The 27,523-nt window shown below is 39.6% G+C and overlaps 1 protein-coding gene across 1 annotated transcript in view; it reads left to right on the top strand.

Moving 5' to 3' along the window:
• Positions 1 to 23,297, top strand: part of vopp1b (VOPP1 WW domain binding protein b) — a 68,057-nt gene extending 44,760 nt beyond the window's left edge. Inside the window, exons 3-5 of the mRNA XM_072575670.1 lie at positions 3,326 to 3,403; positions 8,512 to 8,663; positions 21,712 to 23,297. Of these exons, the coding sequence (XP_072431771.1) occupies positions 3,326 to 3,403; positions 8,512 to 8,663; positions 21,712 to 21,905 (424 nt within the window). The 3' untranslated portion in view covers positions 21,906 to 23,297. The remainder of the gene's footprint in view (positions 1 to 3,325; positions 3,404 to 8,511; positions 8,664 to 21,711) is intronic.
• Positions 23,298 to 27,523: the final 4,226 nt, after the last annotated feature.

Genomic DNA, 27,523 nt, shown 5'->3' with positions numbered 1-27,523 from the left:
TGAGTGAAGCAGGTAAGTGGATTCACAGTATAGAAGTTTAGGAGTGTCAGCCCTGATAGCCGTGTTTTCTGTCTGGTGCCAGGGTTTGAGAAATCAACTTCGGGCAGGAAAGCAAGTTGCAGTAAGAGAGGAAAGATCCAGTGGTCATGGGCCATGCAGTTAACAAAAATGTTAGTAGAACTAAAAAAAACTTCTGCACAGATAAAACTAGACTAAACTAAAAGCAGTTCCTCAAAGATTAAAGTCTCTGAATTAATTTCTGAATGAGCATGTAGTACACTAAATTAGTGAGGTGAATATGTGGCCTCAAAGACTAGTGTGGAAGAATTGGGCTCCAATTTGGATCACTTTTTTTTAGATTAGATTAGATTCCCTACAGTGTGGAAACAGGCCCTTTGGCCCAACAAGTCCGCACTGACCCTCCGAAGAGTAACCCACCCAGACCCATTTCCCTCTGACTAGTATACCTAACGCTATGGGCAATTTAGCAAGGCCAATTCACCTAACCTGCACATCTTTGGACTGTGGGAGGAAACCAGAGCAGCCGGAGAAAACCTATGCAGACATGGGGAGAATGTGCAAACTCCACACAGACAGTCACCCGAGGCTGGAATCGAACCTGGGACCCTGGTGCTGTGAGGCAGCAGTGCTAACCACTGAGCCACTGTGCCACTTCAGTATTGGGCAAAACTGGAGTTGTAAGGTGAAGATATTTTATATCTGAACCATGCTGAGACCGGTGTTCTTACAAACATTATGAAGTAGAGTTTTAAACTAAATAGTGGGCAAGTGATCAAATGTGGAAAGATGTACATTCAAGAGTAGGCACAATGTAAGAGAAGAAAATAATGTGCGAAATGAGGGTCAGAGAATGGCAAGAAAGGACAAAGGAAAACATATTATAAATACACCAATAATCAAAGCTAGATGTTACGAAGATAAAAAGAGCAAACTAAAGGCTCTATTTGAATGTGCAAGACATTCTTAATAAACTAAACAAATTGATAGTGCACTTTGAAGCAAATAAATATGAGACGTGGCTGCAGGATTGCAGGGGTTGCGTCCTGAATATTGTGAGGTGTATGTTATTCCAGAAGAAAAAAGACTATGTAAAGGTGGATTGGGTAGCACTGTTAATCAAGGATGCCATTTGTGCACTAGTAACACAAGAGCTTGGTCCAGGAGATCAGAATTGTAGAATTAGTTTGGGTGGAGGTGAAGAATAGTAGAGGAAAGAAGTCATCAGTGTGCTTTTACATGAATCACAAATAAAAGTAGGTATAGCAAGTAATTAGGAAGGTAAATGGAATCTTGGCATTTATTTAAAGAAGAGTATAAAGTTAGTTCATCTTGTCAGGTACTGTTGAGACTGCCCCTGGAGTAGGGTATATGGTTTAGTCTTTAGACTTAAGGAATGGTATATTTGCATTGGAAGCAGTTCAGAGAAATTTCACTAGGCAGATTCATGGGATAACAGCAGGTTGGGACTGTACTGTAAAATAATGAGATGAATCTTATCAAAACATATATGAAGTTCTAAGTGGACTTGACATGAAGACTGGGAAGATGTTTTCGCTTATGGCATTTATTTACTTTGCTCCCTGTTATAATGGTGAACATATAATATTGTCAAATTCATGATAATTAATAAATAATATGATCTGCTTTGTGCATAACATTCATTGAGAAATTTATGTGCTACAGAACATTACAGACGACTTAACCAAAGCTAATTTCCCCTTTCTGATTACTGTGAGAAACTTGGGCATCTTTACTATTGTTATGAGTGCAAGTAGCACAAATCTGACAGTAATTGAGCAGAAGGGTCACTGAAATTATGGCGCTATTCAGAGGTTTTAAGGTTAATGAAGTGCAGTCCGGTCTCCTGATTACATCCTTGGGGCAGGCTGTAAGACTGAAGAAAGAAGTTTACCAATGGCAATGCTATGCTCTACCTATGCTTTATCTACCTAGGAATTGTAACACACAGCAACATTTGGACAATTTCATTTTTTACCTCTGTCATGGACAAAACAAGCCCCTCAATAAAACTAGTTGTGAGATATAACTGGTCCAGATATTCAATGTGGGCGGCACGGTGGTTAGCACTGCTGCCTCACAGCGCCAGAGACCCGGGTTCAATTCCCGCCTCAGGCGACTAACTGACTGTGTAGAGTTTGCATGTTCTCCCCGTGTCGGCGTGGGTTTCCTCCGGGTGCTCTGGTTTCCTCCCACAGTCCAAAGATGTGCAGGTCAGGTAAATTGGCCACGCTAAATTGCCCGTAGTGTTAGGTAACGGGTAAATGTAGGAGTATGGGTGGGTTGCACTTCGGCGGGGCGGTGTGGACTTGTTGGGCCGAAGGGCCTGTTTCCACACTGTAAGTAATCTAATCTAATCAATGCGTGTACTTACATTTCTATCAGGATTCTTCACATGCAGTAGATTACCTTTTGAAATGTGGTCACAGATTTTATGTGGCAATTTGTGGTTACTGTGTTGCAAAATATCAACGTGCAAATTAGAAGAATGGTCAATTAATTCTACCAAAACATTTATTCCCTCTCTCCCATAGAGTAGTTTCATAATAGGATATTGATGCAGCCTTAGTTTAATGTCATGGGTTTAAAGATTGCACACCAACAATGCAACACTTTTTCAGTAAAGTTTTATCAGCTTGGCAGAGTACCTCTGCATGCCACCTCTGGGTGCTGCAAAGAGGAGAAAGGAAATTGAAGGCCTGGTACAAAAAAAAGTTATTTGATTTTGAGACTAATTTCTCTTAGTAGCATCCCTCTCCTTCTCTGTCTTAGCAACCTTCTGTCTCTCCCACATCTGTTGCAGCCACCCAGTCTTCCTCCAGTCTTACCGGGCAAAATGGAAGCTAGCTCCTGCTGCAGACCTCCCTTGCTACCAGCCTTTCTCCCTGCTTCTGCCAAGGTTCCAACCTCCCATGCAGTTTTTTTTTCAGCAGCGCATGCATTGATGATGGCGTTGCTGTTCATGAAATGACATGATGTAATTGGAGCATGTGCAGACACTTACTGTGCCCTGGCCTGTCGTGGCATATGGCCACTTCTGTCAGTTCTCAAATCCTAAAGTAGGACTTTATCTCTCAGCTTTCAAATTCAGGAGCAAGCACATGAACAACTGAACAAAGCTCATGTTTAACTCTGAGGTAGTGATACAACCAAGTAGTTGGCACTGAGGCAAACTGCATTTATCCATATAAAATAAAAACTCACCAAGGCGTAACAATCTGGATATAAAGGCAGCTGGTGTGATTGCACTGATTAATGTGTCTGACATAATATGCTTCTTTCATAGGTGTCGTGCATACGAGGACTGCTGTGGCACAAAATGCTGCATGCGAGCATTCTCTATTCAACGGTTATGGTATTTTTGGTGAGTTTTAAGCGTGCTTTTGTTGTGCATATTAAATAGTGAGTAGGTACTTTTTGGGGAAGAGAATATTGTATCAATTCTCAGATCTTGAGATTTGTACTCCATTGTTACGCATAATACGGAAATTAATTTTGCTCATATATTTTTGCATATATTGCCTTGTTTAATTTATTCTCTGATATCTGTAACTTGAATGTTCAATCTAGCTGCAGAGTTAGACTTTGACTGATTTACACATTTAACTTCTGGCAAGTATGCAAATTGAAATAAAGAGCTTTTGAGTGAAGGTAAGAAACAGGAACAATGAAAATAGGAGAACAAGTAGGCCATTCAACCCATCAAGCCTGCTGCACCATTCAGTATGATCATGACTCATCCTCCATCTCAGCACTAATACTCCTGCTGTCTCCCATATCCCTTGATGCCGTTAGTATGCAGAAAGCTAGCTATTACTTTTTAAAATATATTCAGTGACTTTGCCTCCACAACCTTCTGTGGTTGAGAATTCCATAAATTCACCATCCTCTGAAAGAGGAGATGTCTCCTCATTTCAGTCTTAAATGGCCTACCCTGTATCCTGAGAATATGGTCCTATTTCTAGACCTGCCCCAACCAGGGGAAGCATCCAATCCTATCAGAATTTTATACATTTTAATTGGATCTTCTCTCATTCTTCTGAAGTTCAGTGAATAAAAGTGTAGTCAACCCAATCTCTCCACAACTCTGCCATCCCAGAAATCAAAACAAGTGAACCTTTGCTGCACTCTTTCTATGACAAATATATTTTTTCTTGAACACAAAGATCAACACTACTCCCAGGTGTGATCTCATCAAGGCCCTGGGCAGCTGCAGTAAGACTTCTGTGCTCTTGTAATTCATTCCTTGCAATAAAGACCAACATACCATTTGCCTTCCTAACTGCTTGATACACCTGAATGCCTGCTTTCAGTGACTGGTGTACAAAGCTGCCTGGGTCACTTTGTACAACAATGTTGTCTAATCTAGCATCTTTTAAATAATACTATGCCATTCTGTTACTCCTACTAAAGTGATTCCTTCATACTTAGCAGATGCATCTTGTCTAAATCGCCTTGAAGCTTCTCCTCACTGCTCTCGATCCCACCTGGTTTTATGTTGTCAGAAACTCTGAAATATTGCTTTTGATTGGCTTTATCTAGAACATTGATACATGTTGTGCATAGTTGGGATCCAAAACATTGGTAATGTTGGATATTTTTGTCTTTATACATTGGAATAACTAAAAATGAAAATGTGAGACTATAAGTCCAGAAGAAATAAGAACAGAAGTAGGCTATTTGGCCCCTTGAGGTGACTCCACCATTCATTAGGTTCATGGCTTAGGAAGTTCAGCATGTCAGTGAGGACCCTCACCTCAACAGATGTACCATTGAGAACGTACTACCTGGGTGCATAATACAGTGGTACAGCAACTGCTCTGCCCAGCGTCGTAAGAAACAACAGAAGGTTGTGTGCATAGCCCAGACCATCATGCCAGCCAGCCTTCCAACCGTGAACTCCATTTATACTTCTCGTGGCCATGGAAAGGTTACCAACATCATTAAAGACCGCCCATTCTGGTAATGCTCTCCAACAACCTCTTCTATCTGGCACAAGAAGCAGAAGCTTGAACACGCACAGGAGGTTCTAGAATAGCTTCTTCCCTGCCGTTACTTGACTGATGAACGGATTCTCTAACTTCAAATAATGTTAATCTTGCTTCGTGCACCTGCTGTGCATGTAACCCATATGTTTCACTCTGTCCAAGGACACCAAGATCTGTATGCCCTTGCTTATTGATCTGCCTGTACTGCTCGTAAACAAAGCTTTTCACGGTACTTAGGAACATATAATAAACCAGATCAATCAATCACAGTTGATACAACATTCCTCATATCCACTTTCCTGCCTTTTCCTTGTAAACCTTGATTCCCATACTGATCGAGAATATATCTATCTTAGCCTTAAGCATACATAGGCAGATAAGATAATGAAGAAGGTATTTGGTTTGCTTTCCTTTATTGGTCAGAGCATTGAGTTTCAGATTTGGGAGCTCATGATGTGACTGTACAGGTCATTGGTTAGGCTACATTTGGCATGTTGTGTGCAATTCTGGTCTCTTCGTATCAGGAGGATGTTGCGAGACTTGCCAGGGTTGGAGGGTTTGAGCGATAGGGAATGGCTGAATAGGCTGGGGTTTGTTTTCCAAGGAGCGCAGAGGCTGAAGGGTGACCTTATAGAGGTTCATAAAATCATGAGAGGCATGGATAAGGTAAATAGACAAGGTATTTTCCTCGGGTGGGGGAGTCCAGAACTAGAGGGCATAGGTTTAGGGTGAGCGGGAAAAGATATAAAAGGGACCTAAGGGCAACCTTTTCACACAGAGGGTGGTACGTGCAAGGAGTGAGCTGCTAGAGAAATTGGTAAAGGCTGGTGTAATTACAGCACTAAAAGGCATCTGGATGAGTATATGAACAGGAAAGGGTTAGAGGGATATGAGCCAAGTACTGGCAAATGGGATTAGATTAGGTTAGGATATCTGGTCGGCATGGATGAGTTGGACCGAAGGGTCAGTTTCCGTGCTGTACATCTGTGACTCTGGTAAAAACAATGACTGCAGATGCTGGAAACCAGATTCTGGATTAGTGGTGCTGGAAGAGCGCAGCAGTTCAGGCAGCATCCAAGGAGCTTCGAAATCGACATTTCGGCAAAAGCCCTTCGTCGGGAATAAAGGCAGTGAGCCTTCCAGCACCACTAATCCAGAATCTCTATGACTCTGTCTCTCGAAGCTGTCTGTTTCAAGGAATTCCAAAGTCGTTCAACCCTCTGAGAGAAGAAATTCAATCCCAGTCTTAAATTGGTACCCATCTATTCTAAGGTTATGCTGTCTGGTCCTGCAGTATTCCCATGAGGGGAAATACCCCCTCAGCAGTACCTTATCAAGCCGTCTAAGAATCCTATAAGTTTCAATGAGATGTGCTGCCTTTTCTCTGTGCATTTAAATTAATAGGAAGATCAGGTCATCTTTACTCTTTGGAGTCCTTGTCAAGAATGTGATTTAGCTTAGAATTAGTAATCCATACCAGATTTCATCTCCTGACTCCATTTTGAATTTTATTTCATTGTGGCCTGCATGTCAGAAAAGATTAACAAGCACGTTGCCAGGGTTGGAGGGTTTGAGCTATAGGGAGAGGCTGATTAGGCTGGGGCTGTTTTCCCTGAAACGTTGGAGGCTGAGGTAACCTTACAGAGCTTTATAAAATCATGAGGGGCATGGATAGGATAAAAAGACAAGGTATTTTTCCCAGCGTGGGGGAGACCAGAACCAGAGGGCATAGGTTTAGGGTGAGAGAGGAAAGATTTAAAAGGGACCTAAGGGACAACTTTTTCAACACGGAGGGTGGTACAATGAGCTACCAAAGGAAGTGGTGGAGGCTGGGACAGTTACAGCACTCAACAGTCATCTGGATGGGTATATGAATAGGAAGGGTTTAGGGGGATATGGGCCAAGTGCTGGCAAATGGGACGAGATTTATTTAGGATATCTGGTTGGCATGGACGAGTTCAACCGAAGGGTCTGTTTCTGTGGTGTATATCTCTATGATTATGATTCTGTCTTTCCCCTTTCTATTTTCTGTTCTTACCTATTGCTTTTAAAAGTCATTTCACTGTGCTTAGATTAATTCACCCTTCCACATTATTTTCAAGGACAGTGTGGAGGATATTACAATGGTTTAATGAGTTTTCCACAATGACCTCACTGTTCTCTTCTGAATACCAATGTCTGCCATTGACAATTGTGCCAAATGACTGCTACATACGTGATGGTTTCCACTTATGGATGAATAAAAATGAAGCAGATAACTGGACTTTATTTTTTTAAAATCATTTGGAAGAATGGGAGCCACTTTAGTATGGCAACTTTTGACAAAAAAAGAATCTGAAAACTTTTTCTCTGTGTGTAGTGTCTTTTCACAGAATGAGCAAGAGGAGAGAAACATGTAATCTTAGCTCAGGAGGAGGCAAGGCCTAAGTTAGCCTATATTGAGAGATGACCAGGCCTATAATTCAGTATCAACCAAAAGCAAGTGTTAATTAGATTACTGCAGTCATCACTTCTTGACATTCAATGGCCTTAAATTTGCTGAATCCTTGCTACCATTGGAATGTTACCATTGACCAGAAACTGAACTGGACCAACACTGTAATTACTGTAGCTGCAAGTCAGAGGCTGGGAATTCTGCAGTGTGTACTTCACCTACTGACTTCTCAAAACTATTTATCAAACATAAGAATGTATAGGTATTTGTGTGCCTGCCTAGGTGAGTGCAAATACGACAACTCTGAAGAAACTGAACACCATCCAGGACAACAACCCATTTGATTGGTGCCCCATGTAGCACGGCATTCTCTCCTGTTGAACTGAAGTGCAATGGCAGCAGTGTGTACGTTATTCCCCACAATGCTTTGAAATTGTAGTTTCTGCATGTTTAGCCTTGAAGACTGTTGTCCTTGTCCAGTTAACTGGTGATGCTAACTAAATATGTTTTTAATCAACCTGTCCAAATGTGTTATAATGCATTTCTGGAGCAGATGGGACTTGAACCTGGCTCATAAGTAGGGACACTATCACTGCATCACAAGGGCATATAGCTATACCATTGTTTTACTGGAAACACCTGTTTAGCATCCATTTCATTGAAGAAGTGGCCTGTGTTAACGCCTACATTATATTCTGATCTGTACAATATCAGGTCAAAGGAAGTTAGTGCATATTGAAACCATTACAGTGTTGCACAAACTGATAATATCATGAAGTCATAATGTACCAAAAGCTAGTGGGTCAGCTCTTTGAAAAATTTATGCAAGAATTCTTTCTCCATATCTTGCAAATTCTATCATGTAATACAGAGTAGCAAAGCAAATATAATCACACAGTGAGCTTAACTTTCTCATTTTTTATTCTACAGTGGCAACTATTTCATAAACATACTATTGCATCCCTGAGCAAAAATGATGGGGGTTAGAAAACAAAGGTTAGAAAGCATGCTACTTGTGTATTTGATTCCTCTGTTTGTCCCTTCCTGCAGGTTTCTATTGATGATGGGGGTCCTGTTTTGTTGTGGCGCTGGTTTTTTTATCCGGAGACGACTACATCCTCCTCAACTGACTACTGACCCTCCATTTACAGTGGGCTTCACTAGGCAACCTGTTAATACAGGTGGATTTCAAACCACAGGGAGTAAGCATGACATTAGTTCACATTTTAGGTCTAAGTTTGTGGCCTCAAATTTTAGCATATTTTAAAATGTAGTGGTAAGACATTGTTTATATGTCACATGATATTGCATACACAGTGAAATAATTACCTGTTTTAAAGCCCTTATATTGAGTCTCCTTTGCTCAAACCATTCTGTAAGGCTCCAGTTGCAAGCTGCTGGATTGAAAGCCATGCAGTTAGTATTATTTGTTACCAGAGACTACTAAAATGAATACCAACAAATGATAGTAAACCTCAAAAATTGACAAATGTTAGGACTACTACATTTTCTTGAGGGAATCCACTTAGTCTGAACTGCCTTCTGCTATCTCTAACTCAGCTTTCACTTAACTATTTCTCTTCTGCCGCTCTCAACTTCATGAGTGCCTCTGCGCAGTCGACTGCCTGATCCCTTGTCCTCCTTCCGTTACAACTTTTCTTGACTCTACACTCCAGGAGTTGTTTGAACTCACGTTGTTCTTGGGAACTCCGCATACCTTTTTTTAAAAAAAGTGCTGTTGTTAGCCCTTCTCAAACACTAACTCAACCTTTTTTATTTTTTCCAACTGTCTCTCATTTCTAATCTATTAGTTGCCACAAAGGTCTTTAAATGCATTGCTGCAGCTTGACTCTCCCAATGTTTCCCTTTAAAGTCTCAAGTCTGATTCAAGACTTATCGACATTAGAGACTGTCCTCATCAAAATCACCAGCAAGTATTATAGTTAATTTTGATTGTTCTTAAATCTTTGCTATTATTTATGGCTTCATTTTTCTGCCAAACAGAAATCATATTGGACTCCAAACGTAAATTTTCTTTCTTGCTTCACTGTTGCTGACAGACCTGCTGAGTTTCTCCAGCACTTTGTTTTAGTTTCACATTTCCAGCATCTGAGGAACTTTACTTTTCTTATTAATTTTCTTCCATTGTTTTCCCCTTGTGAATCGTCATGTCATTCAGTTCTGTGACTTATTACTTTCAGCCTTGATTCCCTTTTGTATTATCTCCCAGAGGACCAATATGTCTGCAGCAGTGATGCTTTAACCCCAACCCCCCTCCCCAATCCACGTTGCGTAAGCATGCAATGTGAAATGCAGCCTTGGCTTTTTGCTTTCTTTTGACCTGACATTTTCGGCTCAAGTGCAAAGATTGCGCTTTTCATTTTTGTACCAGTGCCCATTCTTCTCTTATTGTTTCTCCCCTGCCCAAAACGTCCACTGCCGCCCTCATCATCCCACAATGAAATTTAGTTGGTATTCATCTCCAGAATTAATTTCTTGACTGGTATTACAATCTTCCGCTCTTCATAAACTCCAAATTAATGCACCTCAAGAAAAGTATTAATTACCACTTCCCTCATTCAGCTCTATTAGCGTTCTGCTGGAAACCAGAGTTTAGATCAGAGTAGTGCTGGAAAAGCACAGCAGGTCAGGCAGCATCCGAGGAGCAGGAAAATCGACGTTTCGGGCAAAAGCCATTTATCAGGAATAGAGGCAGGAAGCCTCCAAGGTGGAGAGATAAATGGTTGGCTATGGACTATTGACCAGTTATTAATCACAAAGGTCATCTTCCTGTCAAAAGTCTTGTGTTTAGTTCTCAGCTTGGAGCTGAGAACTAGATATTTTGAAGCCATCAGACTTCCAATGGCCAGGAGCTACCTCTCTGTCCATTCTGTGTAGTAAACCACTTTAAACCTGAAGAACACTGGTTTATCTCTTAAATTGCTGAAAGCTGTGATTTTTAATTGATATGTCAGAGACTTCTTTAGAAGTGAACCAGCCACACTGTGCCTCACTCTGCAGGAAGCATCCAGAGAAGGGTGGCTAAAAGGTTTTGTTCTAACTAGCACTAGAATCATCTTAGCAATCGTTGTGAACAGGAATGTTTTTTTTTTCAGTTTTTTTACATTTGTCAATAGTGCATGTTTTATTTCCTATGTTTGGGTGAGAAAGAGGTAGGGGGTGGAATTTTTAAAGGGATTAGAGTTTTAAAAAGTAGTGTTATATGCTGACAACTTTTAACTGTTTACATAGCTAGAGTCTAATAACTTGTAATGAAGTACAGGAACCTGGTCCATGCTTTCCTTTGACCTGGGTCTGAACGTCAGGTAAATTGGGGAATCTTTGTGTACTAATTTAACTTTTGTGATGACCCTGGAAATAACTGTGTTTCAATGAGTGGTAAAAGATGCTGAGGGCATCTGACAGAAAAGAAAGGGCCATGTCTAAATGGGAAAATGGCATGTCACAAGGATATTTGTTGGCAGCAAGTGGATAGTTCCCTGTGATTCTAAAAGTGGGTTTCTTTTGAACCCTCTGTCTTGTTTGTACTAATACAGTGTTTTTTCTTCTAAATTGAATGCTGCTGGCTAGATAATTTCTCAAGTTGTGCATTTGGTGTTTGGTGAATCACATGCAGGTTATTGAGAATGCTCTCCATGCTCTACGTTAAACTGTTGACCTTGCCATAAAGCATAATTGATTACAGTGAGCCTGAGGATTAAGTCAGTATACTTGTAGCTTTGTACTTTTAAAATATAAACGCAACTATATTTTATATTCAAAAAATGCCAGTGAAACCATTAAATCCCATTAAAAAGATGTTTGTATCATTCAGTCTTAATGACCCACCATCACTTGTCTTGCTTATTTCAAAGCCAGTATTGATACTTGTGAGAATTTGTAGGAAAAGTGGCTATTTCCAAAATAGTGGGGTTTAGAATGTAATTTGGAAGGTACATGGTTGTTCAGTTGCTGTGCATTGGTTGCATTAAATTTTTTAAACTTAATCTGGTTCTAAGTTTGAGTGAAATTTCTTATGGAGATGGCCTATTTTCTTAAAGAATTTAGCAGATTTCATCTGAAAATGTAATTTTGCATTGAAAAAAATTAGATTTGCTTTTGCAAACTCAATTTTTTAAAAACATTCACTGAATTTAAATTTGAATATTGTACAATTAAATTAATGCAGATGTATTCAGTCATCATTTTGTGGTTTGCTTATATCCTACTCGTAATGTTTACTGATTGACAAAAGTCGCTGGCATCAGGATTTCTCAGTAGAAAAAGTGCATAACAGATTGGATTTTTTCCGCAAAAATAATGAACTTGCTAATCAGTATATGCAGATGTCCTGATTGAAGAAGTCTGTAAATTTGATAGCCAACATAAGCGTGACAGTAAGGAACTGTTTTTGCCTGAGGATAAAAAAAATAGGAGCCAGAAAAGGTCATTTGCCTCATCAAGCCTGCCTAGCTATTTAACATGATCATGGCTGATCTGCCCCAGGCCTTAAGTCCTCATTCATAGCAACTCATAATAGCCTTCAACTCCCTGATATTTCAAACATCTATCAACTGCCTCTTTAAATACTTTGTGATTGTGTCTCCACAACACTCGCAGGTAGAGAATTCCAGGCATTCACTATCCTTTGGGAGAAGAAATACCTTCATATTTTGGCTTTAAATGAGTGTGCTCTTAAACTGCAATTATGTCTGCTAGTATCCCCTCTAGTGGAAACACCTCAACATCTATCCTCTCAAGCCCCTTCAGAATCTTGTATATCTCATTAAAAGACATGTAAAAAACGTTTGTTTCATTCTTCCTAACACCAATTAATAAAGACCTGACCTGTTGAGCTGTTCTTTATAAGTCAACACTTCATCCCAGGAATGAGCCGAGTGATTCTCTTTTGAGCAACAGTGTGATATTTTTCTAAAATATGGGAACCAAAATCATACACTGTGCCCCAGGTTTGGCCTCACCAGCCCCCTATACAGTTGAATCAAGATTTCCTTATTTTTGAACTCCAAGAACAAAAATTCCATTTGCTGCCTTAATTACTTGCAGCTCCTGCTAACTTTAACTTGTACCAATTACAACTAGTGGTTCTAGTGACGATTCAGGCATACATATCGCTAATAACGATCATTTATAATGTCCTATCCTTTTGTAATGCAAATCCCAGTTGTTCCAGCATGTACTATAAACCTATGTTCTCTGCTGGGTAACTCAACCTGTTCCATTCCTGCTTCTACATCTCTGTTGTGTATGATTAGCTGATCCCTAATGTCTTGTCTCAATCTGTGCAGCTGCTTTTGGAGCTTTCTCATAAATTGTTTACCTCTCATTGCTTGCGGATCCTACTTCCTCAATACCAATCATACCATCCCCTGACAATCTCATGGCCCTGTCTGTGTTGTGAAGTTAATCTGGTTGGTCTACTGGGTTCTATCCTGAGTCTCATCAGGATACTAGGCAACAGATCTTACCATTCCTATGCTACCTCCTAGATGGTTCTAACTAATGATCTCTTTGATGCACCATCAGTTGCTATATTGTGCCAAAGCTCTTTGGGTGATTAAGGATGTTAACTTTTTGTTTTATTTCTAGCAACTTAGAAACTTCACAAGAACACGAAAAAAGATGAGGAGTAGACCGTTTGGCCCATTAAGCCTACCCTACACCTCAACTCTTTGATATTTCAAAATTTATCTTTAGCTTCTTGAAATACTGAGCTTCTTGAAAAGATCTGAGCGCCACAACTCTCTGGGATAGCAAATTCCAGACATTCAAAAATCTGGGAGAAGAAATTCCTTCACATCTCAGTTTTAAATATGTGTCCTCTTGTTGTATAACTATATCTCCTAGCTAAAGGTTCCCCATAAGTGAAATCATCTCCTCATCATCCACTTTAAGTCCCTTCACAATCTTGTAAATTTTAATAAGATCACTCCTCAACCTTCTAAACTCGGCTGAATGAAGGCCTGTTTTCAGTAAATCAGCGCCTTCGTCTCAGGAATCAATCTAGTGAACCTTTTTTAACTGCCTCCAATGCTAGTGTATCCTGTTTTAAAAAGTCAGGACCAAAAGTGTACACAGTATTCCGGGTACAAGTTTTGCCAATACCCTGTGCTGTTATAACAAGACCAGTCTATTTTTAAACTCCCTAATGCTAAAACTCAAAATTCTGTGTGCTGCTTTAAGTACTCATCCTATAAAATGTGCTCCTTGAACTGAATCTCTTTGTAATACTATTCACAATTTCAGGATTACCCCTTTTAACAATATTTAAGTAACATATGTCACTAGAAAGTCTTGTGTGGGTTAGGCTTCCACCACTCTAAGTTGGTCAATAACAACCAAATAATAAGCTTTGCCCAGCTCTATAACTGCTCACGTTGTCCCTTTGGCCAGGCTGGTTTGGCATGGGTATGTTGTGCAATTTGGGGCACATCCCGAGCAATTGCTGACAGTGTTTTGCTACAACTCTTTCTATGCCACCATCAGCATCTGCCCATCCTCCTCAACATGGCTTATCGTAATGGTTTGCATTTCTGTAGTATATTTTAATGAGGCTATGCTGAATTCAACATAATACTACCACCCTTTCTTTTCTGTCAGATGCCCTCAGCATCTTTTACCACTCATTGTTCTTCCCATCACTTTTCCTTAAATGTACCATGTTTACTTTCTCCAAATCAATTACCGCTGCTGCCACCTGATGCTTTGGGGCCTGTTGTGATTGCCGCTTCATCTATCTTATGGTTACCTAATTGAATGTCCTTGATATGTATGTACCTGTCAGGCAGGAAAGAGATGGTCGTATGAGGGAACCTTGGCTGACGAGGGAGGTTGAGTGTCTTGTAAGGAGGAAGAAGGAGGCTTACATAAGGTTGAGGAAACAAGATTCAGACAGAGCGTTGGAGGGATGTAGGATAGCCAGGAAGGAGCTGAAGAAAGGGATTAGGAGAGCTAAGAGAGGGCATGAAAAATCTTTGGCGAGTAGGATCAAGGATAACCCCAAGGCCTTTTATGCGTATGTGAGAAACATGAGAATGACTAGAACGAGGGTAGGTCCGATCAAGGACAGTAGTGAGAGACTGTGTATTGAGTCGGAAGAGATAGGAGAGATCTTGAATGAATACTTTTCTTCAGTATTTGCAAATGAGAGGGACTGTATTGTTGAAGAGGAGAGTATGAAACAGACTGGTAAGCTAGACGAGATACTTGTTAGGAAGGAAGATGTGTTGGGCATTTTGAAAAACTTGAGGATAGCCAAGTCCCCCGGGCCTGACGAGATATATCCTAGGATTATGTAGGAAACAAGAGAGGAAATTGCAGAAGCATTGGCAATGATCTTTTTGTCTTCACTGTCAATGGGGGTGGTGCCAGGGGACTGGAGAGTGGCGAATGTTGTGCCCCTGTTCAAAAAAGGGAATCGGGATAACCCCAGGAATTACAGGCCAGTTAGTCTTACTTCGGTGGTAGGCAAAGTAATGGAAAGGGTACTGAGGGATAGGATTTATGAGTATCTGGAAAGACACTGCTTGATTAGGGACAACCAGCATGGATTTGTGAGGGGTAGGTCTTGCCTTACAAGTCTTATTGACTTCTTTGAGGAGGTGACCAAGCATGTGGATGAGGGTAGAGCAGTGGATGTAATGTACATGGATTTCAGTAAGGCATTTGATAAGGTTCCCCATGGTAGGCTTATGCGGAAAGTTAGGAGGCATGGGATAGTGGGAAGTTTGGCCAGTTGGATAGAAAACTGGCTAACCGGTCGAAGTCAGAAAGTGGTGGTAGATGGTAAATATTCGGCCTGGAGCCCAGTTACAAGTGGAGTTCCGCAGGGATCAGTTCTGGGTCCTCTGCTGTTCGTAATTTTTATTAATGACTTAGATGAGGGAGTCGAGGGGTGGGTCAGTAAATTTGCAGATGATACCAAGATTGGTGGAGTTGTGGACAGTGAGGAGGGCTGTTGTCGGCTGCAAAGGGACTTAGATATGATGCAGAGCTGGGCTGAGGAGTGGCAGATGGAGTTCAACCCTGTCAAGTGTGAGGTTGTCCATTTTGGAAGGACAAATAAGAATGCAGAATACAGGGTTAACGGTAGGGTTCTTAGTAAGGTGGAGGAGCAGAAGGATCTTGGGGTCTATGTTCATAGATCTTTGAAAGTTGCCACTCAGGTGGATAGAGCTTGTAAGAAGTCCTATGGTGTACTAGCGTTTATTAGAAGAGGGATTGAATTCAAGATTCATGGGGTGATGTTGCAGCTGTATAGGACCTTGGTAAGGCCACATTTGGAGTACTGTGTTCAGGTCTGGTCACCTCATTTTAGGAAAGATGTGGAAGCTTTGGAGGATAGGTTGAGAGTGCTAGGCCTTTTCTCATTGGAACAGCGAAGGATGAGGGGTGACTTGATAGAGGTTTATAAGATGATCAGGGGAATAGATAGAGTAGGCAGTCAGAGACTTTTTCCCCGGGTACAACAGAGTGTTACAAGGGGACATAAATTTAAGGTGAAGGGTGGAAGGTATAGGGGGAATGTCAGGGGTAGGTTCTTTACCCAGAGAGTGGTGGGGGCATGGAAGGCGCTCCCTGTGGGAGTGTCAGAGGCAGAATCATTGGTGACCTTTAAGCGGCAATTGGATAGGTACATGGATAGGTGCTTAAGCTAGGACAAATGTTCGGCACAACATCGTGGGCCGAAGGGCCTGTTCTGTGCTGTATTGTTCTATGTTCTATGAATGTGATCTGTTTCCTTCTGATTGTACTTGAACCTTTATTACTACTGCCACAAGTGGGAATCTGACAGTTCCCTGTAATTCCTTTAATTACTGAACTAATTCCTTAATTGCTGTCTCATGCTATCAACCCCTTCTTCTGAAGTGATCTACCCCCTTAACTCCATGTTACAATATAATCAAATACCACTCCAAATGCTACCTGTTGTCTGTGTAAATGTTAGCCTGTTTGCACCCAACATTTCAATTTGTTTTCAACTTCTATTTCTTCCCTCCACCACACCTGAAAATATTGTATGATTGTCAGTATGTATTTGAGATGGTATTAGCCATCTATAGATTACTTTTCTCAGTTACATTCTGTAACAGACATTGTTGCTAATTCTTTATTACGAACTTTCAGACACAAATACTTTACTAAATCAATTTAACTTTTTAAAAAAAACCTACAGCTCTCTTCCTCAAACAGTATACAGCTTGTGAATGTTCCTTGTTTTTCCTATTATAGTTTTCAAAGGACCCTTCAACCACACAGCATCAACGTCGACTTCACTGGTTTCAAATCTCCCCTCACCCCAGATCCAAACCTCCTATTTGGCACTGCCCTCTTGACCTGTCCTACCTGTCCATCTTCCTTCTTATCTATCCACTCCACCCTCCATCCTCACTTAGCACAATTATCCCCTACCTGCATCCACCTATCGCCTTCCCCCAGCCCCACCCCACCCCTTAATCTCCCATGCCCCTTTTCCCTCCATATTCCTGATGAAGGGCTTATTCCTAAAACATCAATTCTCCTGCTTCTCCAATGCTGCCTGACCTGCTGTGCTTTTCCAGCACCACCCTTTTCAACTGACTCTGCAACCCTTACTTTCTCATGTTCCATTCCACACTTTATTCCACGTAGTAGTCTTATTTGTATTTTCTTTCCCTTCAGCCTGTATAAATATCAAACTGATATATTTAATCAAGTTACACCCTGATAGATTATTTCAATTTCTCAACACAAAATATGTTTACTGTTTATATCTTTTCTAGTTCAGATATCTCATTATTACTATTCCAGGCCATTCAAAAGTCTCTGAGCTTTTACTGGCCAATGGAGGATTCTTACAATAATAGCAGAAATTAAACAATTCTATTTAATCCCAGATACTAATATCTATGAACATGTTCATCCTTTACATTTAGACCTTTAGATATTTCACATCTCATAATTTTTCCAGATTCAGATAAACTAATGGGAGCTCTTTAATTCTATATTTCTTTTACAAAATTGTTGATGTTTCTATAGAAACTACTTGTGGATGCATTATGAAATATTTGCTTAAATCTCTGCCACTGCTCACCCACTGATCATCCCCTTCATCAGTTTTCCCAGTTCACTTTAGACAACTCTAATTTTAAATTGAGGATGCTGACTTGGAGCCAAAATTGCTTTTCCTCAAATGGAATTTTAAATTCGTACCATACTTTGATCGTTACCCCTAAAGGATCCTTAACTCTGAAATCCTACCTCATGACATGCTACTAAATCTAAACTAGCTTATTCCTGAGTAGGTTCTGCAAGTTACTGCTCTAAGAAGTGATCTATGAACCACTATACAAGTTTATCTTCCTTGCTACCCTGGTCCATCTGTTTTGTCCAGTCTTTATGAAGTTAAAATCACTCATGACAACTATAGAGTCCTTTCTACATTGCTCCAATATTTTCCGATTTATAATTTTTCCTACAGTGACACAGCTCTTTGAGGGCATATTAATGACTATAGTGACTTATTTTCCTTGCTATTTCTTTTTCCACCTGAACTGATTCGACATCAGGTGGCCAGAATTGCAGATAGAGGACGTTTCTAGATTTCTGTTGTTATTAAGACTTCGTACTGTGGCTTTGGCTGGGAGGTAGATGTCATCATCAGTGCCACTGCTGTCCATTTTTAAACTCAAAGTTTATTAAGAAATAGTTGAAGTGCAAAGCTGTCTGGTAGCCATTACCTGAGATGCTTCATTTGGATTTCCTTTAGTGGACCCAAGGGACAGCTAAGAAATAATAAAATAAAATCAGCCCATCATACTTGCTGCTTTAATGTATCATTTGTACCTCAGTGCTAAGGCCTAGCATTTAAAATCAAAAGGCATGTTGAACTATATATTTTAATTGTTGGTGATGTAATAGGAGAACCTAGGTTCAAATATCTTACTGTCCCTTAAAGAAAAGAACCTGCAGACGTTTCCTCTATGCAATGAATGGCAATGCACAAAGCAGAAAGAATAATAAGACCATAAGACATAGGATTGGAAGTAAGACCATTCGGCCCATCAAGTCCACTCTACCATTCAATCATGGCTGATGGGCATTTCAACGCCACTCACACGCACTCTCCCCATATCCCTTAATTCCTTGCGAGAATAAGAATTTATCAATCTCTGTCTTGAAGATATTTATCATCCCGGCCTCAACTGTGCTCTGTAACAATGAATTCCACAGGCCCAACACTCTCTAGCTGAAGAAATGTCTCTTCATTTCTGTTTTAAATTGACCCCCTCTAATTCTAAGGCTGTGCCCACGGGTCCTAGTATTCCCACCTGACAGAAACAAATTCCTAGCGTCCACCCTTTCGAAGCCATACATTATCTTATAAGTTTCTATTAGATCTCCCCTCAACCTTCTAAACTCTAATGAATACAATCCCAGGATCCTCAGCAGTTCATCGTATCTTAAGCCTACCATTCCAAGGGATCATCCGTGTGAATCTCCGCTGGACCTGCTCCAGTGCCAGTATGTCCTTCCTGAGGTGTGGGGCCCAAAACTGGACACAGTATTCTAAATGGGGCCTAACCAGAGCTTTATAAAGTCTCAGTAGCACATTGCTGCTTTTACATTCCAACCCTCTTGAGATAAATGACTACATTATATTTGCTTTCTTAACCACAGACTCAACCTGCAAGTCAACCTTTAGAGAATCCTGGACTAGCGCTCCCAGATCCCTTTGTATTTTGGCTTTAGGAATTTTCTCACCGTTCAGAAAATAGTCCGTTTCTGTATTCTTTTTTCCGAAGTGCAAGACCCTGCATTTGCTCACATTGAATTTCATCAGCCATTTCTTGGACCACTCTCCTAAACTGTCTAAATCTTTCTGCAGCCTCCCCAACTCCTCAGAACTAACTGCCTGTCCACCTAACTTTGTATCATTGGCGAACTTCGCCAGAATGTCCCCAGTCCCTTCATCCAGATCATTAATATATTAAATGAACAGCTGTGGCCCCAACACTGAACCCTGCAGGACCCCACTTGTGACTAGCTTCCATTCCGATAAAGGATTTTTTTATCCCAACTTTTTGCCTTCTGTCAGACAGCCAATCCTCAATTCATGCCAGTAGCTCACCTCGAACACCATGGGCCTCACCTTATTCAGCAGCCTCCCGTGAGGCACCTTATCAAAGGCCTTTTGGAAGCCTAGGTAGATAACATCCACCAGGTTTCCTTGGTCTAACCTACTTGTTCCCTCTTCAAAGAATTCTAATTGGTTTGTCAGGCACGACCTCCCCTTACTAAATCCATGCTGACTTGTTCTAATTTGACCCTGCACTTCAAAGAATTTAGAAATTGTATCCTTAACGATGGATTTCTAGAATTTTACTTAAACTGAGGTTAGGCTAACCAGCCTATAATTTTCCATCTTTTGTCTTGATCCTTTTTTGAACCACAGCGATTTTCCAATCATCTGGGACTTTCCCTGACTCCAGTAATTTTTGAAAGATCAGAACCAATGCCTCCGCTATTTCTGCAGCTACCTCCCTCAGAACTCTAGGATGTAGCCCATCCAGGCCAGGAGACTTATCAATTTTTAGACTTTTTAGTTTTTCTAGCATTTTCTCTCTTGTAATGGCTACCACACTCAATTCTGCCCCTTGACTCTCTTTAATTGTTGGCATTTTACTCCTGTCTTCCACTGTGAAGACTGACACAGTATTTATTAAGCTCTTCAACTATTTCCTTATCTCCCAACATGAGCCTTCCTGCATCAATTTGGAACAGCTCAATTTCTACTTTTGCCTCTCGTTTATTTCTTAAGTATTGAAAGAAACTTTTATTTTCATTTCTAATATTACTGGCTAGCTTACCTTCATACTTGATCCTCTCCTTTCTTATTTCTCTCTTTGTTATCCTGTCTTTTTGTAGTCTTCCCAATCTTCTGATTTCCCAGTGCTCTTAGCCACTTGATAACCATCAAAACCTACCTCACCACTGGATCTCTCAATCCTATCACTGAGAGTTAGTTTGCTCATTAAGCATCCAATTGCAAAGCCACATCTTCTCCAGTTAAATGTGAAAAAGATCTGGCCTCCAATTCTATTCTGCTCCTTTGTTGCTGTCTCAGCCTTTTCTGGACTGCAGCCTATTTGATCCCAAACTGAGTTTCTGACCTTATGTCCTCTCTCATCATAAAATCTCCCCTATTTCTACTTCTGTACCATTGTCCTTTCCTGCCCTGCCTGAGCTGATCAGCTACTGAACCCTTTATCCATGCTTGCGTTATCTGCAGAGCAATCCCATTTGAATCCACTTCTGGCTGACCATCCATCATTTCTATGAACATTTTATCCAAAGCTCTGCCATTAACCTAAACTACACTAGTACCTTTTTCCTGTCTCCCTATGCTTGATGACCTACTTTAGCTCCTGGTCTAGCAATGTCTCTTTAAATATTTATGGTCATGTTCCAGTCTCCTCATGGCCTTAATAATCCTGATGTCTTCCACCCTGTCTCCACCCCTAATCTCTTTCATATCCAGCAATATTTTAGGTCACAATCAGCAATTGTACCTTGAACCATTTTTTTAAAATTCATTTGTGGGATGTCAGGGTCATGAGCTGACCAGCATTTATTGCCATTCCTATTTGCCCTTGAGAAGGTGGTGGTGAGCTACCTTCCTGAGCCTCTGCAATCCACCTACTGTGTGTTGACCCACAATGCCATTAGGGAGGGAATTCCAGGATTTTGACCTAGCGATAGTGAAGGAACGGTGATATATTTCCAAATCAAGCTGTTGAGTGGCTTGGAGGGGAACTTGAAGGTGGTGGTGGTTCCCATATATCTGCTTCTCTTGACCTTCGAGATGGAAGTTGTCGTGGGTTTGGAAGATGCTGTCTAAGGATCTTCGGTGAATTTCTGCCCTGATTTCTGGAATTCCCTCTGAAAATGCATGCCATTCTATCTCTCTCTCCCTAATATCTCCTCTGTTCTATCATTAATTACTTCGTTTGATAATGATCCTGTGGCACACCTTGTGACATTGTCCTTCATGGAAGGTATTATATGCATTTAAATTGTTGCTGATTTTCTATTGAAAGCAATAATTTGATTTTACTTTCTTAATCTGACATAGCTGGAGAGCCATCTATTTTTTGTCACAGTATCATTAAGTGACATTTTTAAATTAATTAACTTTCCACATGAGTGGTAAAGTTCTGCCTAACCATCTTATGTTTCTTCTGTTTGCAGACAACCAGACTGGAATGCAATATTACACAGAACCTGGAGCACCTGTTGCTAATCCCATTGCCTCAACGTATCAAATTCAGCCAAACTTTCCTCTACTCAATCCAGCGTATCCACCCCCGCCAGCCTACTGCAATCAGCCACCCCCTCCGTATGAGCAAGTTGTTAAAACCTCAAATAAGGAAGGCGAAAGATAAATATCATGTTTCAGTAAATATCACTTTATAGACTGGCAACGTCTGACCCACAGGAGAAGTTTCAGAGAGATGCAAATCTCTGGGCGTAAGCACTTAACCACAGTTCATCCCAGGAATTGCATTCAGCTTTGATGCCTTTTTCATAGATTAACATACCGTAGACCCTCCAGCTTTTGTGGTCAAAGCTTTGTAAGAAATAACATGTTCTGTTTCAAAAATGGGAATCTAAGATAGGGAATTGTATAATCTTCAGTAAGTAAAAAAAAGTCTAGATTTCTGTAGAAACTTTGTTTTAAAAATTACTGTTGTCCTTGGAAATGGTTTATAAGTAAAATTTTAATCCTCGTTTAACTCTTTATTTATGGCTGTTTTGGTCAAATTAAAATAGAAACAAATTGTTTAATCAGTTTAACTGGACTTGTTTATTAATAATTAATGTATAGTTGCGAAAAGACACTGTTAATGTGAATCCTTTTTAATAGGCATATTGAATTTGTCAGCCAATCTCCGACTTCTAAAAGGTTTATGATAAATGGAGGGAATTTGCATTGAACAATATGCTGTGAATAAATAAGACAGACATTTATTTTAACCGATAAACGTTTTTCAAAAAATTATACATTTAAATTTCAGTCCTGTTCACATACATTAGCCTCATAAAGGTTGCCTTTAGATGAAATAAGTTTTGTACAGAAAGGTTTAGATATATTTTCATGCAGAATTCAGGTTAATAAAGGGTAGGTAGCTAGTGATACTGTTTCTTAAATATGACATGATCCCATCTATATTATTGCAGTGAATGGAGAATGGTTTGGTGTTTTGATATTGTACTTAAAATACATAGGTTTGTGAATGAGTGCATTTCATTAATTTGTTTCCGGTGCTTAATGTGTTTTTAGTTTCTTAGCACCTTGCAGAAGAATTTTCAGAAAGGTGAATTCAGCGCTGCAAATAGGGAGGAAAGCCTTAAATAATTTCTCTCCACAGTAGTTCAATGCTGCTCTGAAAGCTGAACAACTCCATTTTCATTGTAAGTCAGTAAAATTTTAAAAATCTCCAGGGAAGTTATTGTTCCAAACATTTTTAATTTTGTCAAAGTGTCCTGCTTTATTCATGAAATTCTAGACAGATTTTACAAATTAATTATGAGAAAAGGTTTTTATGTGCAAACAGGTAACTTGGATTTTATTTAAAGTTTCATATATGAATTATTTTAAATTTAAATTTTCCATTATCTTTAATACGATTCTTAATTTTTAAACAATATTACTAATGAGAGACAAACAGCTATACTTCAACAAACTATACTTCATTAAGGCTATATAGTCACAACAGCATCCTTTATTAAAAGAACAATTTTGATTTTTTATTAAAATGAAGAATTGCACTGTTCATATGTATGGTGTATTACTCACTGGAATATACATAACCATATTTTAATGCAAAGAATTAGTATTAAGTAAATTTACACTGTGCTAACAGTTGCTGCAATAATATGCACCAGTAAGCAGGATTTTTCAAAACAATACTTACAGGTTTTCATGTTTTACCTCTTCCTAAATAGATCACAAATTCTTATATGTAAAATGAATTATCCTCACTGCTAATAGTCTAATCCTATATTTGATGATTTTGATTAGAAACCTGCGATAAAATGATATGATTGGAATAAAAAAGCATGTATATATGTATTCAGTTCATGGTAGTGAAGCAATATATGTTTGCATAAATCTAGAATAATGGCACTGATTAGATTACAGTTTGAGCAAACTGAAGCCTTATTGCGAAAGAATGCATTGTTCATGGCAAATGTGACATGCAGGTTTACTTGGATGATAAAAGAATCATTATGACAGGAAAAGCTTGGAGATCTGAAGGGAAAGGTTGGACTTTATTGCATTACTCTCTGTCACCCAAGCATAATGGATCAATTGGCTTTCCTTAATGCTGTAGGATTCTCAATCTTGGGAACATATTTTCTGTTCTCCAGAAGGCTACAGGTTAATGCAGTAGAAATGTACAATGTTTTCCAAAGGTGTGTGGGATTAAATGAGGATAAAACTTGATTTTGTGCTGCTGTTTGGGAGTTGAGTGTATACCTTTGAGGATCAAACAGAATGGCAGCATATTTGTTAAATGGTGAAAGGTTGGGAAGTGTTTGTGTACATAGTCCTTTGTATTGAGCCTCTAAAAGATTGCATGTTGTGAATCAGTTGTGTTTAGCTTTACTAACCTCACAACTGGATATTGTATACTTAGCTCAAGAAGGATACACTCACCATCGTGGGAATGCAATGGACACTCACCCAGAATAACCCTTGGGATAACAGGATTGTTTTAAGAAGAGACAGTGAGGAAACTGAGTTGGCATTTTCCAACGTTTTGAAGAATGAGAGGTGATTTCTTTGAAACTTATTGAATTTTTACAGGACATGGCTCTATGGGTGTAGATGGGATGTTCCTCCTGGCTGCTGAGATGAGAATTGGGGATATACAGCACAACCTCAATTATCCTCAACGAGACAGGTGGGAAGTATTTTGTTTGGATAACTGAGAGTTCAGAAAACAGATTGTTCGGATAATGGAAAGCATTTTTATGCGACCTTGAGATCTTGATTGGATAATACAAAATTTGGATAATTGATGTTCAGATAATCGAGGTTGTTCTTTGGTCTCAGAGTAAGATGTAGATTATAAGATTGAGATGAAAAGGAATTTTTTCACTTAGTGTGAATTTTTGGAACTCTCCACTCCAGAGGGTTGTAGCAGTTCAGTTGTTGAGTTTCATGACAGATGGTTGATTTCTGCAGACTAATAGCAAGAGATATGGAAATATCATTGGAAAGCTGGGTTGAAGTGGATGACCAACTGTGATCTCATTTAATGGCAGAGTAGATTCACCACTCTAAATGGCCAATTTCTCCTGTGTTAAAACCTTGGCAGTCTGTACACTTTTCTGACCATTGATGATTGTAAGTGGTCTACCCTAAATTTGTACCTGGGGCAGGCTCCAAGTAAATCAGTGCTAATCAAATGTTTTTTTTATGGCTGAGGGCAGAAAAGGAACATTTTTTCCCCAATTTTTAACTAATGAAGAGCAATTGAAAATGAGAAAAGGTATGAAAGAAAGGAATTTGGGTAATGGCCAGTGTTTCAAGTTGAGTCTGCATACAAATAATAAAATGAATAATCTATTTGGTGGAAAATGTCACATAAATAGATCAGAAATGGTGCTAGCATGATGCAGGTATGGTAGACTCTGACTTTTACCCATGCTAAAGTTTCTATTACTCTAGTCCTTACATGAATCCACAGTAGTCATTATTTGAATGTGCATGACTAAGTAGTTTGTTGCTGTTTGATGGCATTACATTCAAGGTTAATGTATTTAACCACTCCTGCCAGTATACAATCGATAGTTTGCCATTATCTGGCAGTTTCTGGAAATGCAATGAATTTTACAACTTTGTACTTCTATGCACAAGCAATTTGAACAAAGGAGTTGGTTGAAAATTCTACAAGTTTATCAAATAAGACTATTGTCTCTGGTCATTTCTTCAAAGTTCTTTCCTTCCACTTCACCTCAGTGATAATTTCTTATGTGAGATTAGTTAATTTGAGCGTGAACAGGCTACTTAAATTATAGGAGATTCTGATGCAGATAATCCTATCTTCAACCAAACTCAACACATGCTCTTTCATCAAGCATCCATTCTTTGGAGAAATGACCAAACGGAATATATCATGAATTGGAGACGGAGCATGGAGACAGTTTCACTTGCAAACATAAATAGAAATTGCCAGAGAAACATCAATTCTGATGAAGAGTTACTGGACTCAAAACGTTAATTCTGCTTTATTCCCACAGATACTGTAATTTCTGTTTTTGTTTCACTTTCAAAGTACTTATTTTCCTTTGCCTTTATTGCTGCCTCTGTGTGTACCAAAGAGATCATTGTTTTGCTGATGTCTGAGTGAGTGTAAGTTTTGTAAAGTTACTAGCTTCCAGTTGTGTGCTGTTGTACATCATTAGTTTTGCCTTTTCATTTGAAAACCACAGGCTGATTAAATAGTGATTGGAGGAATGCATCATGTGACTTGCCATAACAATAAGACTTTTGGTGGAGTCACTTTCAGTTCAGGAAATGAGCCATTTTAGTATTAGACGTGAACAACTAAAATTGCAGATTTTAAAACTGTAAAACCGCTAGAAAGAAGCAAGGAATAATTAGAACTTCAATCTGCACCTTTATGCTACAGGGGGTGAATTAGGTTGGCTTTGAATTTTCCTGTTTCTGCACCTGTGAAGGTGGAAGGTGTAATGGGAAAGAATTGGAACTTCTTCCTGTGTCATGGTACAATTGAGATTCTGACAGAGTTGAACAGAAAACAAAGAACAGTAACAATTCTGTTATTAGTGTTAGAAAAACAGTGCTATAAACTGTGTTGCACACTAAAACCTGAGCAGAAAAGCCAATTTGGAGAAATCTTGAGAACCTTAAATTCATACTTTGAGTTATTCTACCAATGTTATTTTTGAATAGTACATGCTTAACAGCAAAATACAGGGACTTGGGGTTGGTGGGGGGATATTGATCAGATTACAACTACATGCAGGTGTCTAACAGGATGTTAAGATTTGGAGATGACCGAAGGATGATCTCATCAGAGGTGCTGTTAGGAATAGATTCTGCTGTGATAGCAGGTCTGTTGAGAGAAGAGAAACTCACTCTAAGAAATCTATTTACACGTGCAGAAGCTCTAAGGTTGTCGATCCATCAGTTGGAGAGTAGTAATGGGAGAATTGATGAAGCTTTGCATGATACCGAGAGACCGTCCAGACCTAACAATAGAGCCAACTACAAAATGGAAAAAGAGAATAAATATTTCCAGCAGAAATGTTGTAGAGAATCATGTGACAGGAAAATAAAAATTTCCAGCATAAGGAAAGCAGGCTTTTAACTACAAGGAGCTAATCACTTGGTAAGTTGTGTTTGTTGCTAGAGTGAAGAAAAGCGATCCTATAAATTCGGCTACCGTACCATACCAGAGAATGATTCTGATGAATCACTCCACATGTGGAACAGGTCGGCACTGTCTAGCCTGAGACTGTTAGAATGATGACTGCAGAAGGCAAGAATGAGGTGACCAATGGCCAGCAGTGCTGTGAATTATCATGAGCTTCAGCAATCTGTTCAAAGTGGTTCAAGATGGTGACCTAAAAGTGAGCTCATTGAAGGTAAACTTGAACTTATATGATGGAACAATGCTCATTCCCAGAGGACAAACAAAGCTCCAATACCTGTGCAATGGGAAGAATGAAAATCTGCAGTTCCAATTAGTAAACATTCAGTTGAAAGGTTGAACTGGTAGCCTTCATTTAACTGAAGAAATTTATAAGATTTTGCAGAGCTCCAAATCTTTGACTGTTGAACAGATTTTAAAATAGAGAAAGGATATTTTTGCTAGTCACCTTAATCTACCTGCAGAATATCACCTGAAGTAAATGAGAGTCTGAAGCCCACTTGGTGAGAAGGATTCTAGCTGTTATCAAGTCGAGCCTGAAAGACAGGAAGGTGGAACTAGTAAAGAAAAGAATAATGACCGACATGACAACT

Source organism: Chiloscyllium punctatum, chromosome 8 (assembly GCF_047496795.1).
Source record: "Chiloscyllium punctatum isolate Juve2018m chromosome 8, sChiPun1.3, whole genome shotgun sequence".
Taxonomy (NCBI): Eukaryota; Metazoa; Chordata; class Chondrichthyes; order Orectolobiformes; family Hemiscylliidae; genus Chiloscyllium; species Chiloscyllium punctatum.
The sequence above is the reverse complement of the archived record's forward strand: the minus strand, read 5'-3'. Positions and strand labels throughout refer to the sequence as shown.